This window comes from Nicotiana sylvestris, chromosome 5 (assembly GCF_000393655.2).
Source record: "Nicotiana sylvestris chromosome 5, ASM39365v2, whole genome shotgun sequence".
NCBI classification, from domain to species: Eukaryota; Viridiplantae; Streptophyta; class Magnoliopsida; order Solanales; family Solanaceae; genus Nicotiana; species Nicotiana sylvestris.
The window spans coordinates 156,706,705-156,722,031 of NC_091061.1; the positions used below are offsets into that span (position 1 = coordinate 156,706,705).

Below are 15,327 nucleotides of genomic sequence, written 5' to 3' on the forward strand. Positions count from 1 at the left end.
CACTTAACTCTATTGCTCACTTAGCTAACCTACCTGATAACTCATGCTTATGTAATGTATTACGTAAAGGGTAGGCAGTTACTACAGCGATAGGATGACACTGAAAGTAAGGTCTTAACTTTCTAGATGCCATGATTAATGCAAGTGCAAGTTTTTCTAACTGAGGATACCGCGTCTCCGCATCTAACAAAGATTTACTAACATAATAGATAGGGGATTGTTTACCTTGTTCTTCTCGGACCAAAACAACGCTTACCGCAACTTCCGAAATAACAAGGTAAATGAGTAGTCTTTCCCCAGCCTTTGGTTTTGCCAGCAAAGGTGGATTTGATAAGTACGTTTTCAAATTCCTGAGTGCCTGTTGACATTCCTCATTCTATTCAAAATGATCCTGCTTCTTAAGGGCTGAGAAGAATTTAAAACACTTCTCTGATGATTTAGAAATGAATCTTCCTAAGGCTGCAATTCTCCCTATTAATCTTTGAACTTCTTTCTTGTTTGAAAGTATATCAGGGATTTCTTCAATGGCCTTAATCTGTGCAGGATTCACTTCAATACCACGGTTAGAAACAAGAAAACCCAAAAACTTACCTGATGCAATGCCAAATGCAGATTTTTCGAGATTTAACTTCATATTAAATTTGCACAAAATTGAAAAAAATGTGTCAGATAAGTGTGATATGTGATCTTTTGAATACTGAGTTTTAACAAGAATATCATCTATATATACCTCCATAGTCTTCCCTAAATGCTCTTGAAACATTTTGGTAACTAACCTCTGATACGTTGCACCTGCATTCTATAGACCAAAGGGCATTACTTTATAACAGTAAGTCCCTTTGTCTGTTATGAATGAAGTTTTTTCTTCATCTCTCGGATCTATTTTAATCCGATTATAACCTGAATATGCATCTAAAAACTTAATAGTTCGTGACCTGCAGTTGCAGTGGAAAAGAATCTTTAGGGCAGGCTTTATTAAGATCTGTGTAATCTACACAAATTCGTCATTTACCGTTCTTTTTTGGAACTACAACAGTGTTAACTAACCAGTTAGGATACTTTACCTCACGAATGGAACCAATTTTTAGCAATTTTTGGACTTCTTCTTGAATCACCTGATTCTTGAAAGTTCCTTGCTTTCTTTTCTTTTGCTTGACAGGAGGGTATGATGGATCTTCATTTAGTTTATGAGTCATCACCTCCGGTGGTATTCCTGTCATGTCAGAGTGGGACCAAGCAAAGCAGTCCACGTTAGTTTTCAAAAATTCAATTAACTTACCTCTCATACCTTGGCTAAGATTGGCTCCAACATAGACTTTTTTATCAGGCCATTGAGCAAATAACACGACAGGCTCTAATTCCTCTATTGTTGTTTTGATATTTTCATTTTCTTCTGGTTCTTGAATGGTATCAGGCCTTGAATCTACATCTGTTTGCCCTTGTTCAGTTGAGGTTTGTGTTGTGGTGTCCTCAACTGCCTTCTGTGATTGTTATTTACCTTCATTTCTCATGCTTGTATCTGCAACAAAGTTGATAGCCCTGGCTGTATGTTGATCTCCACAAATTTGACAGATTCCCCATGGCGATGGAAATTTAATAACTTGATGCAAGGTTGAAGGAACATCATCCATTTCGTGGATCCATGGTCTCCCAAGAATCATGTTGTAAGCCATCTCCATATCTACCACCTGGAACTTTGTATCTTTGATGACTCCTTCAGCGAATCTGGTGAGTGTTACCTCTCCTTTCGTGATGACACTAGAATTATCAAATCCAGATAGAGTATGCTCCTTTGGTATCATTTTATCTTCAGCTTGCATCTCACATAATACTCTTAGCAAAATAATGTTCACGGAACTACCTGGATCAATCAAAACTCGTTTCACATTAGTATCATGTACAATTAAAGATATTACCAGTACGTCGTTATGAGGGGTTAATACGCCATCTGCATCTGCGTCATTGAATGTAATGTTGTCTTCCTCTAAAACATGCCGCACCCGTTTCCCTTGGGTAATTGTTACTTTGGAAATTTTGTTAGCTGTAGTATATGATATACCATTGACGTCTTCACCCCCACTTATAACGTTGACAGTTCTTTTGGGAGATGGTGGTTTTGGAGGCTCCTGCTTATTCTTCATGTAAGCTTGCTTGCCTTTCTCATTGAACAACTCAGTAAGATATCCTTGTTTTAATAAATGATCAACTTCACTTTATAAAAATCTGCAATCTGCTGTTTTATGTCAGTGATCATTATGAAACTCGCACCAATGGTCAGGGTTGCGCCTGTTTGGATTCGATCTCATTTCCTTTGGCCATCGAACCTTATCTCCCATGCTTTTCAAAACAGCTACGAGCTCGGAGGTGCTGACATTGAAGTTGTAACCACCGAATCTCGCTTTTAAATTTCTATCATCATCTCGTGACTCATAGTTGTTTCGCTTGTTCCTGAATCTTGATAAAGAACCTGATTCTCTGTTTCTTGATCTGTGATCGTACCTTTGATTATCCTGCTTTGACCATGAGTCCTTTCCCACAGGTCCCATGTAAGGCTCGTACCTGTTTTTACTGGATCTTTTTTCGGTCTCCGCACGTCTCGAACTTACCTTTTCTTCTTTTTGAAATCGTGGAACAGTTATCTTCCTTAATCCTCAGCTTCGTGCTATACCTGTTATAAATATCATTCCACGTTGTAGCTGGGAATTCTCGAAGGTTTTCCTTGAGTCTTCTCGTAGCTTCCGAGCTTTTTTCATTCAAATTACTTGTGAAAGCTATAACTGCCCAGTTGTCAGGTACATGTGGCAATGTCATTCTTTCACGTTGAAATCTGTCCACGAATTCTCTAAGCAGTTCTGAGTCCCCTTGCTTGATTTTGAAAATATCCTCCATTCTTTTCTCTACTTTTTGAGCTCCCGAGTGTGCTTTGATGAAAGAATCTGCAAGCTCAGCAAAAGAATTTATAGAATTTTCAGGTAAAAGAGAACATCATGTTAGCGCTCCTTTGGTGAGCGTTTCACCAATTTTTTTGACTAATACTGATTCAATATCTTGCTTAGTCAAATCGTTGCCTTTTACGCCCGTTGTGAATGCAGTCACGTGATCTCGTGAGTCTGTTGTTCCATCATATTTTGGAATATCAGGCATTTTGAACTTTTTGGAATTGGGAGTGGAGCAGCACTTGGCTTCCAGGGTTGTTGCGAATATCTATCCATATCTACCCCTTTGATTATGGGCGGCACCCCGGGTATCTGCTCTATGCGCTCACTTTGCTCCTTGAGCTGTTTCTGCAAGGTTAGTACTAAATTTTGTAAATCAGAATTAATTACATTACCTGGTTCTCTCTCCTGTGATTCACTTGGAGTTCCACCGCTGCCTGAGTTAACAAGCCCGGAACGAGGGTTTTCCAAAGTGTTATTATTTGGAATAGGTATGGGTGTTGCAACAGGTAACTGGTTAACAAGTGCCTCAATAGCTTTGTTGACCTGAGCAACAATTAATTTCTTCAAAGCTTCATCAACAGCTTCAGCATTTTCAAATTGAGCATGCTCGTTTATTTGAGACCCATCAGGAGTACCCTCATGAGATTGCCGTGGAGAGTCTCGTGGAGTAGGAACTTGAGTGTTAATATTTTGTGGATCTCCCTAATTTTGTTGGTTCTCTTGGTTTCCTTGAGTGTTGTCATTGTTGTTCGACATAATTGATGCAACAAGGAAAGTTAAGTGAAAAGAAAATAGATTATCAGTTTCCCGATAACGGAACCAATTTGTTTAACCAAAAAATGAAATTTTAGTCAAAGCTAGAATTTAGAAGAACACGGGTTACTGATAATCAAAAGAATGTATAAAAGGAAGTAATTTAGGTAGCAAGAGAGTAATCAAGAGAAAAACAAGTAAACCAAAGTTTATTCTAATAGTGTTTCTTGTCCTTACAATTGATCAGATATCTCCCTTTTATAGATATCTTGGAGATATATGTTTTGCCCAAATCATAATGAGGCTATTATGAGTAATTAAAGACATTGAATGCTACGTTACATAATCATTACATTCAATACAAATTATCTAACGTATTCCACATTTAATGCCTATTAAATATCGTATCTGCACTCTTTTCTATTCTCAGATTCATTCCTTTTGATTCTCGGACATAAATGACTTAGATAGGTACGGGCGCTGAGTTATTTGAATAACTGTCTGTGCCTCTTCCTCTGCCATTTGCTCGTATCTGTTGCAACTCGTGCCTCCTGGCTAGTTGTAATTCTTTGACCATTTGACCAGTCTACGTATCTCGACACGTCACCTTTACATTTAAATTTTTCCCAATACAAGAAAGTCGTCTTATTTCAATAGCTTAGGCTTAAGTTCGTCTACATAAAAGGACGTTTTGACAAGCTTATGAGCCCGTTTGGATGGAGTTATTTCAAGTGGCTTTTAAGCATAAACAATAAGTTAGAAATTTTAGCTTTTGGCTTTTTTTTTTTTTGGGGGGGAGGGGTCATTTTATCTTAAAAATAAGTACTTAAAAGCACTTTTTACTTTATTCAAACACTACAAAATAACTTAAAAAGTTATTTTGGCTTAAAAGCACTTAAAATACACCAATCCAAACATGCTCTATAAGTTGTCAGGTTATTATAGGTATTTTTTGACTTATATACGCGTTTTATGAACAATCAAAATATCTGGAACTCTTTCTTCGTTTCATTTTTGTCATTCGGCCTTATCTCATTGATCCTTCTCCTTGTAGAGATACTTTTACCTTTATATTTGCCTGTAAATAGCTTTAAGAGCATTTAAATCATTATAGTTAAAAAAAAATATTTATAGGATTACAAGCGTTTATCATAACGATTGCTCAAGTTGATGGAATCCCTTTGCCCGTATAGGTTAACTTTTTATGGTTTTAATCTTACCAGTTACATATGTTTATAATTTGCTCATTTTGTGCTATACTCTGGAGCACTTTGTACTTTTGTTTGTACCTTTGAACCAGAGAACTAGTAATCCGGTGTCATCAATATCCAGCTATTGTCAAAATCCATCTCCACTTTTCTAGTATAACGACCCCTTGGGTGCAGCCAGCCATGCCAATTCACAAGTAAGATATTACAAGTACAAGACTTTCACAAGTTGTTTCGTCAGGCAGGCACACGTTCATTTTCAAATTCGACTTGAAATTATAAAGGATAGAAGTAAGATGCTAGGTTTTCAATTGAATAAAATAACCAACAAATTGCGAAAACATGTAAGCACACTTGCAATTGTCAAGCAGTAAAATTCTGCTTATAGTGTCAGTTTGCATAATAAAATTTCCCAAATCCTTTACTAGTAATCTACGTCCTACCATGGATAGCAATATTCTGACAAAGGTCTTTACCAGGGGAGAGTAGGCCCTGTTAATTTCTTGAAGCATACAGAACACTACCAATTACCAAATTACTGTTGTGCACATTGGACTCTCTGTGCACCACCAGGCATATCATCATCTTCGTCATATGCCTCTTGGGCTGCTTGCTGCTTCCTTCGCATCTCCTCCTCGATGTTCACATCATGCAAAGTAGTCTCCTCACATTCATCCAATTCCATTTCAGACACTTCCATTTTGGGTTTTGGCGGCAGCACCGCTTCAAGGTTCTTGCACTGCTCTGGGGTTAATGACTCGGGGAAATCAACAGTGAAATGAATGTACAGTTTCCCTCTCATAAAAGGCCTTTGGTACATTGGCATTCCTTCATCATTGATAGCCTTAAACTGGTCTGCAGAACCAACAAAAATTGTGATCAGTCAGTATCCACAAGATATTTTCAGAACCACAGCCTATCCATCAGAAATCAAAAAGTGAACCACAACCAAATTTAGCCAAGGGCAGGAGACAGACAGAGCATAAACACACACATGCACACATGTGCAGAGAATGAGAGAGAGGCTTAAATACACATGACTCCATGAATCTAAATAGTTGCATAAGAACCTGAGAAGAAAAGGTTCTTATATTTGCCATTATCACCCTCAGCAAATATTTGAGGGGTAATGCTAAAAGATTGGCACTGGCCAGGGGATAAACTGATGAAGCAGCCTATTATGGGAGACTCCAAGTGCATTACACATGATTCTTTGACAGTCATTAGGGGCTATCGGGCCTACCAGGCTTGACAACTTCGCCAGGCTGGGACTTGATCAGCAGCTGTCTGTTGTCTAGGTGAGTCAAGATGAACTGGAAACCACATAGGGCCTCAGTCAAGGTCAACGTGTGCTCAACAAAAAGATCATCTCCCTTTCGCTTGAACTTAGGATGTTCCTTCTGTTGCAAGATAAAAACTATGTCCCCAGTAATAGTTTCCGGCTGCAAAAGCACAAATCAAGGAAATCATGTCAAGATTCAGTTATTATAAGCAAATTATTTCAAAAATGTGACTGCATATCTTACTGCTTCGTCTGCCTCGCCTGGGAATGTTATCTTCTGCCCATTCTGCATACCTTTCTCCACGTGAACTTCCAACACCTTCTTCTCCTGCACAACCTTCTCTCCCTTACACTGTGGGCACCTATCTTTGTCATTAATTGTCTCACCAGTACCCTTACACTCATTGCAAGGGTGCTGCATCTGCTGGATCATAGATGGACCAAGCTGTCTAATAGAAACTTTCATCCCAGACCCTTGACAGCCAGAACACTTCATTGAAACACCTGACTTAGACCCTTTACTGGAAATGACAATATAGCACCATCATGAATGCAAGACATAGTGAAAAATACTCACCCCTGACACACACTACAATGACTCCATAAATAAATGAAAAATGAAGTTGAAACATAACTAATCAAGCTATACACTCACCCCTTGCACTTTGTGCACAACACATTGCGAGATAGTGAAAGCTTCTTTGATGTCCCATTGTAAACATCCTCCAACGAAACCTTGAGAGGGTGAACAACATCCTCTCCTTTTCTTTGTCTTCTACCTCTGCTGCTTCCACCACCTGAACATCAGAAAAATTTAAGATAAACTAATTGCACAAACGTGAAAACAAAAAAAGTAAATTCAACTTCAACATGTGCTTAACATACCACCAAAGGGGCTTCCACCACCAAAGAATGATTGGAATATGTCAAATGGGTCGTGTCCACCACCTCCACCACCCATTCCTTCCTTGAGAGCGTCCTCACCATACTGATCATATATCTCACGCTTCTCCGGGTCACTTAAAACCTCATAAGCTTGGGCAAGCTCTTTAAACTGAAAGAATCAAAGAACCCAAATAATGCATCAACTAACAATAAGAACCTAATAAGCTCAGGCAAGCTCCTTAAACTAAAAGAACCAAAGGACAAAACTGATTCATCAAGATATCTCTCGGCTACATACAAAATATAGTCAAAACACAACAGTAATTGCAGTTGACAATGTAACAAAAGGCACACATTGTGGCTAATTTAAAAGGCATGCAGCCCAATTAATCACAAATTATTTTTTTAATAATCGTAGTGTCCGTGCCAGCTTGAGCCAACCAAGACTAATTTCCAGGGGTACTTTTTGCCTTCAACCAGCACAGGTAAAGGTAAATCTGTCCACTAAGGCTTCGAGAGATGGGAAGAAACCACCAAATATTTTTGCCTACCGTTGGGATTGAAACCTCAAACCTCATGTTTTCCATCCCACCTCATTGACCACTAGATCACACCCTCAGACACGGCAATTAATCACAAACTATTAAACCAAAAAAAGTATGTCATATTAAGCGCTATACGTCTATTATAGTTCAGATAAATCTGAGGGTATAATTACACAACCACTAAACATTATCAAGTTGATCTACGTCAACTAAGTAGAAACAATATAACGAATAACAATTAACAGATTACAGATCTAAATCAATTCATACACCAATCTGTACACATAGGTAGAAGCAATTGCTAAAATAGGTAATCAATAAATAGAAACCCTAGAACAGAAACAGTAAAATTACCTTTTCAGGATCGCCTCCCTTATCGGGATGGTTTTTAATAGCGGCTTTACGATAAGCCTTTTTGAGATCATCCTGAGAAGCACTCTTCGGAACTCCTAAGATTTCATAATACTTTGTGTTATCGCTCTTCTTCGGTGTCCTTCCAAACATCTTCTTCTTCGATCGCTTTTACTAAGTCAAAATTTGATCTACAAAAAACAAAAACACGAATAGATCTACAAAATTAACATCAAAATTCACTACAAATTACGAAATAACATCAAGCTGTAAAATCGAATAAACGATTAATGTTATAATCATCGATCGATGAGTACGTACCGATGGAAAGTAGCGGCGAGAAGAGGAAGGAGGGGACGTCTTGACTTTCAGGTGAGTCAGGGGAATGGAGAAAAAGAGTAAGAGGAGTAGCTTCGTGTGTGGGATCTGTGGTTTTATTGGAGCTAGGGAATTAACGGACTTGATTCGTTAGGAGTTAGAACATTCTAGAATGCTCCTAATTCGTTATTAGACTTCTTTCTTTTATAACTCTACTAGTTATTTGGATTGGATTACACGTATGTTATTTGGATTATAGGTAAATAATATTAAAATTTATACTTTTTTATTAAATATAGATAATTATTGGATATTAATTACATGAAAAAAATAATTATTTCTTCTATTTTTTTTTTGATATCATTCTTGTTAGTGTCATTGGATCATAAAAATAGTCAGGAAACAAAATAATAATTCATATTTATGGCAAAACAATTAAATGTTGAGACAATAAATGACTCTTTAGATAAGACTTAACTCTTTTACTACTACTTGAACTCTTATTTGGCGTGTTGATATCTCTTAAAAAATATTTCTTTCTTAAAATTTCAGTTTCTAAAATATTATTTTTCAACAATAATTATTTTTATAATAATGTAATTGAAAATATTATTCTTAATTCAAAAATTATTTTAGTTGGCTATCTAAAAATATAAAAAATTCTTTAGCTAGTGATTTTTTTTACGCCATTTTGATATTTGATATTAACCATATTAAATATCTGAGTTATTTGAATTATATGTAAATAACCTTAACATTTAAACCTTCTAAATAATTATAGATAATCATCAGATATTAATTAAGAAGCACTACATGAAAAAAGACTAACATTTTCTCAATTCTCATAGTAATAATTTTATTTTTGCACTATTCTCATAGGTGTCATTGAAACCTAAAAATAGCCACAAAGTGAAATAATAACTCATATTTATGGCAAAGCACAAAAGTTGACACGATATAAATGATTCTTTGTTTACGACGTAACTCTTATACTACGACTTGAACTCTTATTTGGTATGATTTTATCTTTCAAAAAATATTTCTATTTTAAAATTTCAATTTCTAAAACTTTATATATATTATAATAATGAATTATCTTTTTAATGATGCAAGTGAAGATATTATCTTTAATTTAAAATTCACTTTAATCAGCTATCAGAAAGTTTAAATGATTATTTGATCGAATTTATTTCAGTATGACTCCACTTTAAGTTTATCGATATCTATAGCCCCAAAATTTGAATTTTTAATATCCTATATATACAAAAAATTTGTTCTTTGAATCACTAAATGTTAAATTAGTCGATTATTATTATTATTATTATAAAATATTGCATATATTATCTTAAAACTATCAAATAGTTTATTTTTCGACACCATACTTGGCTTAACCTCAATGCAAACTACTCAAATTGCATTCCAATTCAAATTCGAATATTATATTAATTTGTTAGTAATAGTGATTTTTTTTAAAATGACACATAATGTAAATTAAAAAAAAATATTCTAAGATATCTTTATCTTATAATCTATGTATTTGAGTTGAAAAGAAATATTTGAAATCGATGAGATTAACTTTCAAAATTTTTATACTCAATAAAGATGAAACATAAGAAGAAATTTGTTGTCATCTTTTCTCGTTTTTAGATTTTCTAACATTTTTTTCAATATATATTTTCTTTTATCTTATTTTTTATGTCATTATTTCTTTTGTTACAAAAAAATAATTTATTTCACTATAAAAGGATGAGTTTTAATAAAAATTGTCTACATATGAACTTTAATTATATTTTTAGTCTTTGGTTGAAATTATTGCATATTTTTCTTTTGGCTTTATCTAATCAGCCTAAATAGGTGCTCACCCGACCACTTAAATTAAAAAATTGAATGATGTGTAATTTAGATATAATCCATATATAATATGTGTATAATCGTGTGTTGTCGGTATATCATATATTTATATTAGCTATAAAAAATAAACAATCAATATGACCGGATATTATATAAATATTTCATAAGATGTGGGTTACATAAGCATTGATGGCATTGAGAAAGTCCAAATCCCGGATGATCTTCTCATCAATAATTGTGATGATCCAATATCGGCAATTGTTGAAATCACATATCCAGATTTCTTTAACCATTCCAGTGACATTGATTACCTCCAGCGAAGAGCAATTCTTGCTCCGAATCTTGATACGGTGGAGTCGATCAATGAATATATGGTTTCACTCAATCATAGTCCTAAGAAGACATATTTGAGTTCTGATACAGTTTATATGTCTGATAATTCTTTTTCAGCTTTGGAGCACATGCATATACCCGAATTCCTGAACAGTATTAAATGTTCTGGAATTCCAAATCACTCTATTACTTTGAAGGTTGGTGTTCCTATGATGTTGCTAAGAAATATTGACCAATCATCATGATTGTGTATTGGCACGAGGTTGATCATCACAAGACTTGAAAATCGAGTTATTGAAGCCAAGGTTTTATCGGGTAATATGGCTGGACAAAAAGTGTTTATCCCGAGAATGACGTTGACGCCATCAGATGCAAGAATACCTTTTAAGTTCCAGCGAAGACAATTTTTAATTGTTGTATCTTTTGGCATGACAATTAATAAAATCAAGGTCAGTCATTGTCTCATGTGGGATTATTTTTGAAGAAGCCAATATTTATTCATGGAAAAGTGTATGTTGCTCTTTCACGCGTGACAAGTAGAAAAGGGTTGAAGATTTTAGTTTATGATGATGATGGCCAAATAACGAATGAAGCTAGAAATGTGGTGTATAAAGAAATTTTTCATAATTTGGTTTGAGATGAATCTAGACATGATGGAATTATCAAGTATTTACAATATATTTTTCTGATTTCTATAATTGCTTTAACTTTTGGGTAAATATTATTGTTGATTATATTTTCACTGTATAATAGTTTTAAATGAATTAATAATAATACTTTGGAAGTTTGGATATAAGACGAAAAAACTCTTCGAGTCTTGTTTGGTAAGTAGATATAGTGGTGGTATACAATTTTAATACCACCTTAATACTTTGTTTGGTTAGCAAATTTGGTATAAATTATCCCGGAATTAAAATTAGTGTCGGGATAACTTATAGGGGGTGAGGTAATTAGTGTCGGGATAACTTATACCTTCTTTTTAAAATTATGCAATTGTCATTTTTAATACAATATACCAAACAATGAATAAAAAATAATATCTATAACTAATCCCAGTATAACTAACCCTAGCATAACTTATCACAGCATAAGCCGTATTCAAACCACACACCCCCTTTCAGTTTTCCAAACATGTAATACTTTTTTTAAATATATTAAAAAAGGATACAAATTTATTATATTTTAAAAAAATTAAATTTAACTTCATATTTAATACTTGATAGCATGTTTATATAGTCATTAAAATATTTGTCATATTTTAAATATTTTTAATTTTTTCTTAAACTCGAAATGGGTGATAAATAATAAATAATAAACTAATTAACAAAAGAGAGATTAATTAACGTAAAGAATCTCAGACCCAACAATACTTCTTGCAATTAGTATTCTCAATCTCATTATTTTTATAGTAATTTTCATGGTATTTTTTGTGAAAGCTCTTTGGATTTAGATACTGAAAGAAGGAGGAAGAAGGAGAAAACGAGCATAGAATAGTAGTCGGCCGTTAAATCTATATTTGTAAATCTTTTAAAACGAAAAAAATATATAAATAGTAGCTTAAAAAGAGCATACAATGACATTTCTTAATTGTTCATCTATTCTAAATTTCTAATTACATACTGTATACAACATAAGATAGTACGATGTGTTAGTACTAACGGAAAAAGACTGGCTGCTATTTGGAGAGAGAACCTCCTCCTTCTCACTACAATCCCAAACCATGAACAATTCAAAAATCTCTACTTTAATTTCTCCTAAGCCTCCTACATTGATCAAATGCAATGCTCAATAACTCCTACGCCTTCAAACTCAAGTTTCAAGAACAAATTAATCGATGGAATTCAAGATGGGGAGATCCACATGATCATTGATTCATATAACCATTCTCATCCATCTCCTTCCAATGGCCTTGAAAATACAATCCCTTACTCAAATGATGATCACCTAATTCATCTATCTCCGGAAGACCTACACCGCATTTACTCTCCATGGAAATACTCAACGATTATAAAGCTACAAGGAATGAGAATCCAACATCAATTACTCAAAAAGAAAATTCAGGACATGTGGAAACTAAAAGAAATTTTTTCACTTATTGACCTAGGATCCGATTATTATATTACAAAGTTTAGCAATGAAGATAGCATGCTCAAAGTCCTTCATCAGGGTCCTTGGTTCATCTTTGGCCATTTCCTATCTGTCCAAAAATGGGTACCAAATTTTATTGCCTCAAAAGCTAAGATTTCACTGGCTGCTATTTGGATACGTTTACCACAATTGCCAACAGAATTTTACGACGGCCAACTACTCACAAAGTTGGTAACAAGATAGGTAAACTATTAAAAATTGATGCATGCACCTCTTCTACCCTAGGGGGTCGTTATGATAGACTATGCATTTAAATTTCATTGGAGATTCCGGTTACACCATTCATTTACATTGGACAATACAAACAAGAAATCCACTATGAAAGAGTCAATTTCCTATGCAAGAATTGTGGTAGATTAGGGTAACGGCCTCATGCATCTACACGAAGCAAAGAAGCAAACCTTCCATTTCAAAAGGGGACAGTGCCACTAGCCAATCCAAGGCATTAGACACTTCAAGTCATGGCCTGCAAAAGGGATCTTCACTGCCCAAAGAGGATGCCTGGCACACTATTACTTTCCCCAAGAAGAAAAAGTCTGTGCACAAGCCAAAACCACAACAAACCAACTGGTAAGGCAATGGTTCATTTACTTCCCATCCCAGGTAAGTCTCCCCCCTCCCATCTCGAAATATTAATCTTAATGGGAATATTGTTACTCCTTTTTTACATGCTAATAATACTAATCAAAATGAAAATACAGTTGACATAAGCAACTCCTTTGATGCATTGGACAATCCGCCAATTAACACCAATGAAATCACAAGGAGCCTAGGAAATATCGACACTTCCTGCATGGAAATTGACGTGGCAGTCAATGAGCCAATAGACGTCCACTTGGCAGACTAAAAAATAACCCAATTAAATCATATGCATTCTCATAATTACTCCTCTACTACTAATGATGCTCTAACCCCTCCTAAATCTAATCGTATGTCACACACAAACATCACTAATTCTACTAATATAGCCCACTCCCTCACTAATGCAAGATCATCTAACTGCATGGAAGGTAATACTCCACCTCTATTACCCAACCACATGGTCAAAGAATTATCCTCCCAGTCCCAAATGGCCAATGAATCACACCACGTTTCCCTAACAAAATCCAAGCAAAATCTTTCTAACACCACTGCTCCAAGTAACCTAAAAGATATCCCTATAGATATCAACACTACTAGTTTTTCTATCTCGACTACTCACAGCAAAAACCTAGACCACTACCCTCATAACATTCATATAAACCCTACCCCTCCTCTTGACAATGACAAGGATCCCAATTACTCAAAGAAGAAGATATCGTCTAGTGCAAATACTAAGGCACCAACGAGCCTTAAACATGTCTAACCCTCCTCTTCCTCAAAATCAAGCAACAGACAACCATATTTTCTTCATCCAACCACCATTACCACAAGATCTTCAACCCCTCTCGTGGGTAGAGAAAGCCCTCACGGGCCATGCAATAACGTTAGCATGGTCCTCAATGGTCAAGAAACGATCATAGTGCTACAAAACTCTCATTTCCTAGCTCAACTATTTCGGAGGAGATGAACATGGCTATGAACAATTACTTCAATCAGGTGTGGATGAACAACATCCTCCACCCACTAGCCCCATCACTAAACCCCAGTCAAGCCCAAGCCATGAGAACTCAATGGAATCTACCACCCCACTTCACCCTATTCAATCTTAACAAGTCCCAGTGGATCTCCCATTCTTCCGTCCAGGGGAGATCAACAACATGAATCCTATCTTCATCCCCTGGACGACTCGCTTCGACACTGTAGCCACACAAAACAACCAGCTACCACCCCATGCACCACTTCCACAACATGAACAACCTCCACCCCTACAGGATCCCCATGCACCACCTCATATCCCTCAAATGAACCCTCAGGTTCAGGTCCCTCCCAATGCACCAGAACCAGAAAATGTAGAGATGGAGGAGGAGGAAGAAGTAAATCTACTAGGATCCGGTCCAGTCCTAGAATTTTCAAGAATCAACGAGGTAAAAGTATATCTCTTCAGGGATCAAAGAGAGAAAAGATATGTCCTAAGCTACCCAATAGCACTATACAAATTCTCAATGGATGTGAGACCCCCTCAGGACCCAACGACGGGGAATCATGCCATGATTTTAGTTCCTTCATTAAGGAGGAACCCAGTTCCTCAAGCACACAGGGAAAATGGGACACCAACCAACCATGCAAATATGTATAGGCCCACCAATGTTATAACTTGGAACATCCGGGGTGGTAACAATGAAAATTTTAGGGTCAACTTTCGGAAAATGCTGGACACTCATAGACCTTGCATGGTCACTTTACTAGAAACTAGAATGGAAAAGTCATATGTCCCTTCTAAGTGATTTTGAATTTTCTCAAATGATTGAAGTCCCTAGTAAGGGTCAATCAGGTGGTATTGTGCTTCTATGGGATGAAAATGTGGTCAAGGTCCATGACTTTGTTAGAAACAAACAAGAAATACACGCCACAATTGAGGTACTTCCCTTAAAAGTTATTTGGCTATTTTCTTCCGTTTATACTAGTACTAAATTGTTTAAACAGGTAGAAATGTGGAATAACATAGAAAAAATCAGCAATAATGTAAAGGGTCCATGGCTACGGGGGGAGGGGGAGGGATTTCAATGATGTCATTACCTCAAGTGATAAGCTAGGAGGTAACACCATTAATCGTAGACGTAGCAAAGAGATTT

General features: G+C 35.8%; 2 protein-coding genes across 2 annotated transcripts; both read right to left on the reverse strand.

The window, feature by feature from the left end:
• Positions 1–1,490: 1,490 nt before the first annotated feature.
• Positions 1,491–3,682, reverse strand: LOC138869535 (uncharacterized). The gene is made up of 3 exons (XM_070147160.1): positions 3,575–3,682; positions 3,332–3,482; positions 1,491–1,861 (listed from the first exon to the last, which is right to left on the reverse strand). The coding sequence occupies exons 1-3, from the start codon at positions 3,680–3,682 to the stop codon at positions 1,491–1,493; spliced, it is 630 nt and encodes a 209-aa protein (XP_070003261.1).
• Positions 3,683–5,186: 1,504 nt separating this feature from the next.
• Positions 5,187–8,455, reverse strand: LOC104240669 (dnaJ protein homolog). Its single transcript, XM_009795539.2, has 7 exons — positions 8,285–8,455; positions 7,967–8,154; positions 7,068–7,236; positions 6,838–6,979; positions 6,427–6,703; positions 6,144–6,342; positions 5,187–5,755 (listed from the first exon to the last, which is right to left on the reverse strand). The coding sequence occupies exons 2-7, from the start codon at positions 8,114–8,116 to the stop codon at positions 5,436–5,438; spliced, it is 1,257 nt and encodes a 418-aa protein (XP_009793841.1). The 5' UTR covers positions 8,117–8,154; positions 8,285–8,455; the 3' UTR covers positions 5,187–5,435.
• Positions 8,456–15,327: the final 6,872 nt, after the last annotated feature.

What these genes read in the sequence shown, in the direction of transcription:
- LOC138869535 (XM_070147160.1), bottom strand. Translation starts at nt 3,682, where the DNA reads ATGACAACACTCAAGGAAACCAAGAGAACCAACAAAATTAGGGAGATC. An exon ending in TCCACGGCAATCTCATGAGG is followed by an intron (nt 3,483 to 3,574) that starts GTACTCCTGATG and finishes ATTGTTGCTCAG; the next exon opens with GTCAACAAAGCTATTGAGGC. An exon ending in ATCACAGGAGAGAGAACCAG is followed by an intron (nt 1,862 to 3,331) that starts GTAATGTAATTA and finishes TGATTGATCCAG; the next exon opens with GTAGTTCCGTGAACATTATT.
- LOC104240669 (XM_009795539.2), bottom strand. Translation starts at nt 8,116, where the DNA reads ATGTTTGGAAGGACACCGAAGAAGAGCGATAACACAAAGTATTATGAA. An exon ending in AGGGAGGCGATCCTGAAAAG is followed by an intron (nt 7,237 to 7,966) that starts GTAATTTTACTG and finishes TGATTCTTTCAG; the next exon opens with TTTAAAGAGCTTGCCCAAGC. An exon ending in CAGGCGAGGCAGACGAAGCA is followed by an intron (nt 6,343 to 6,426) that starts GTAAGATATGCA and finishes GTGCTTTTGCAG; the next exon opens with CCGGAAACTATTACTGGGGA.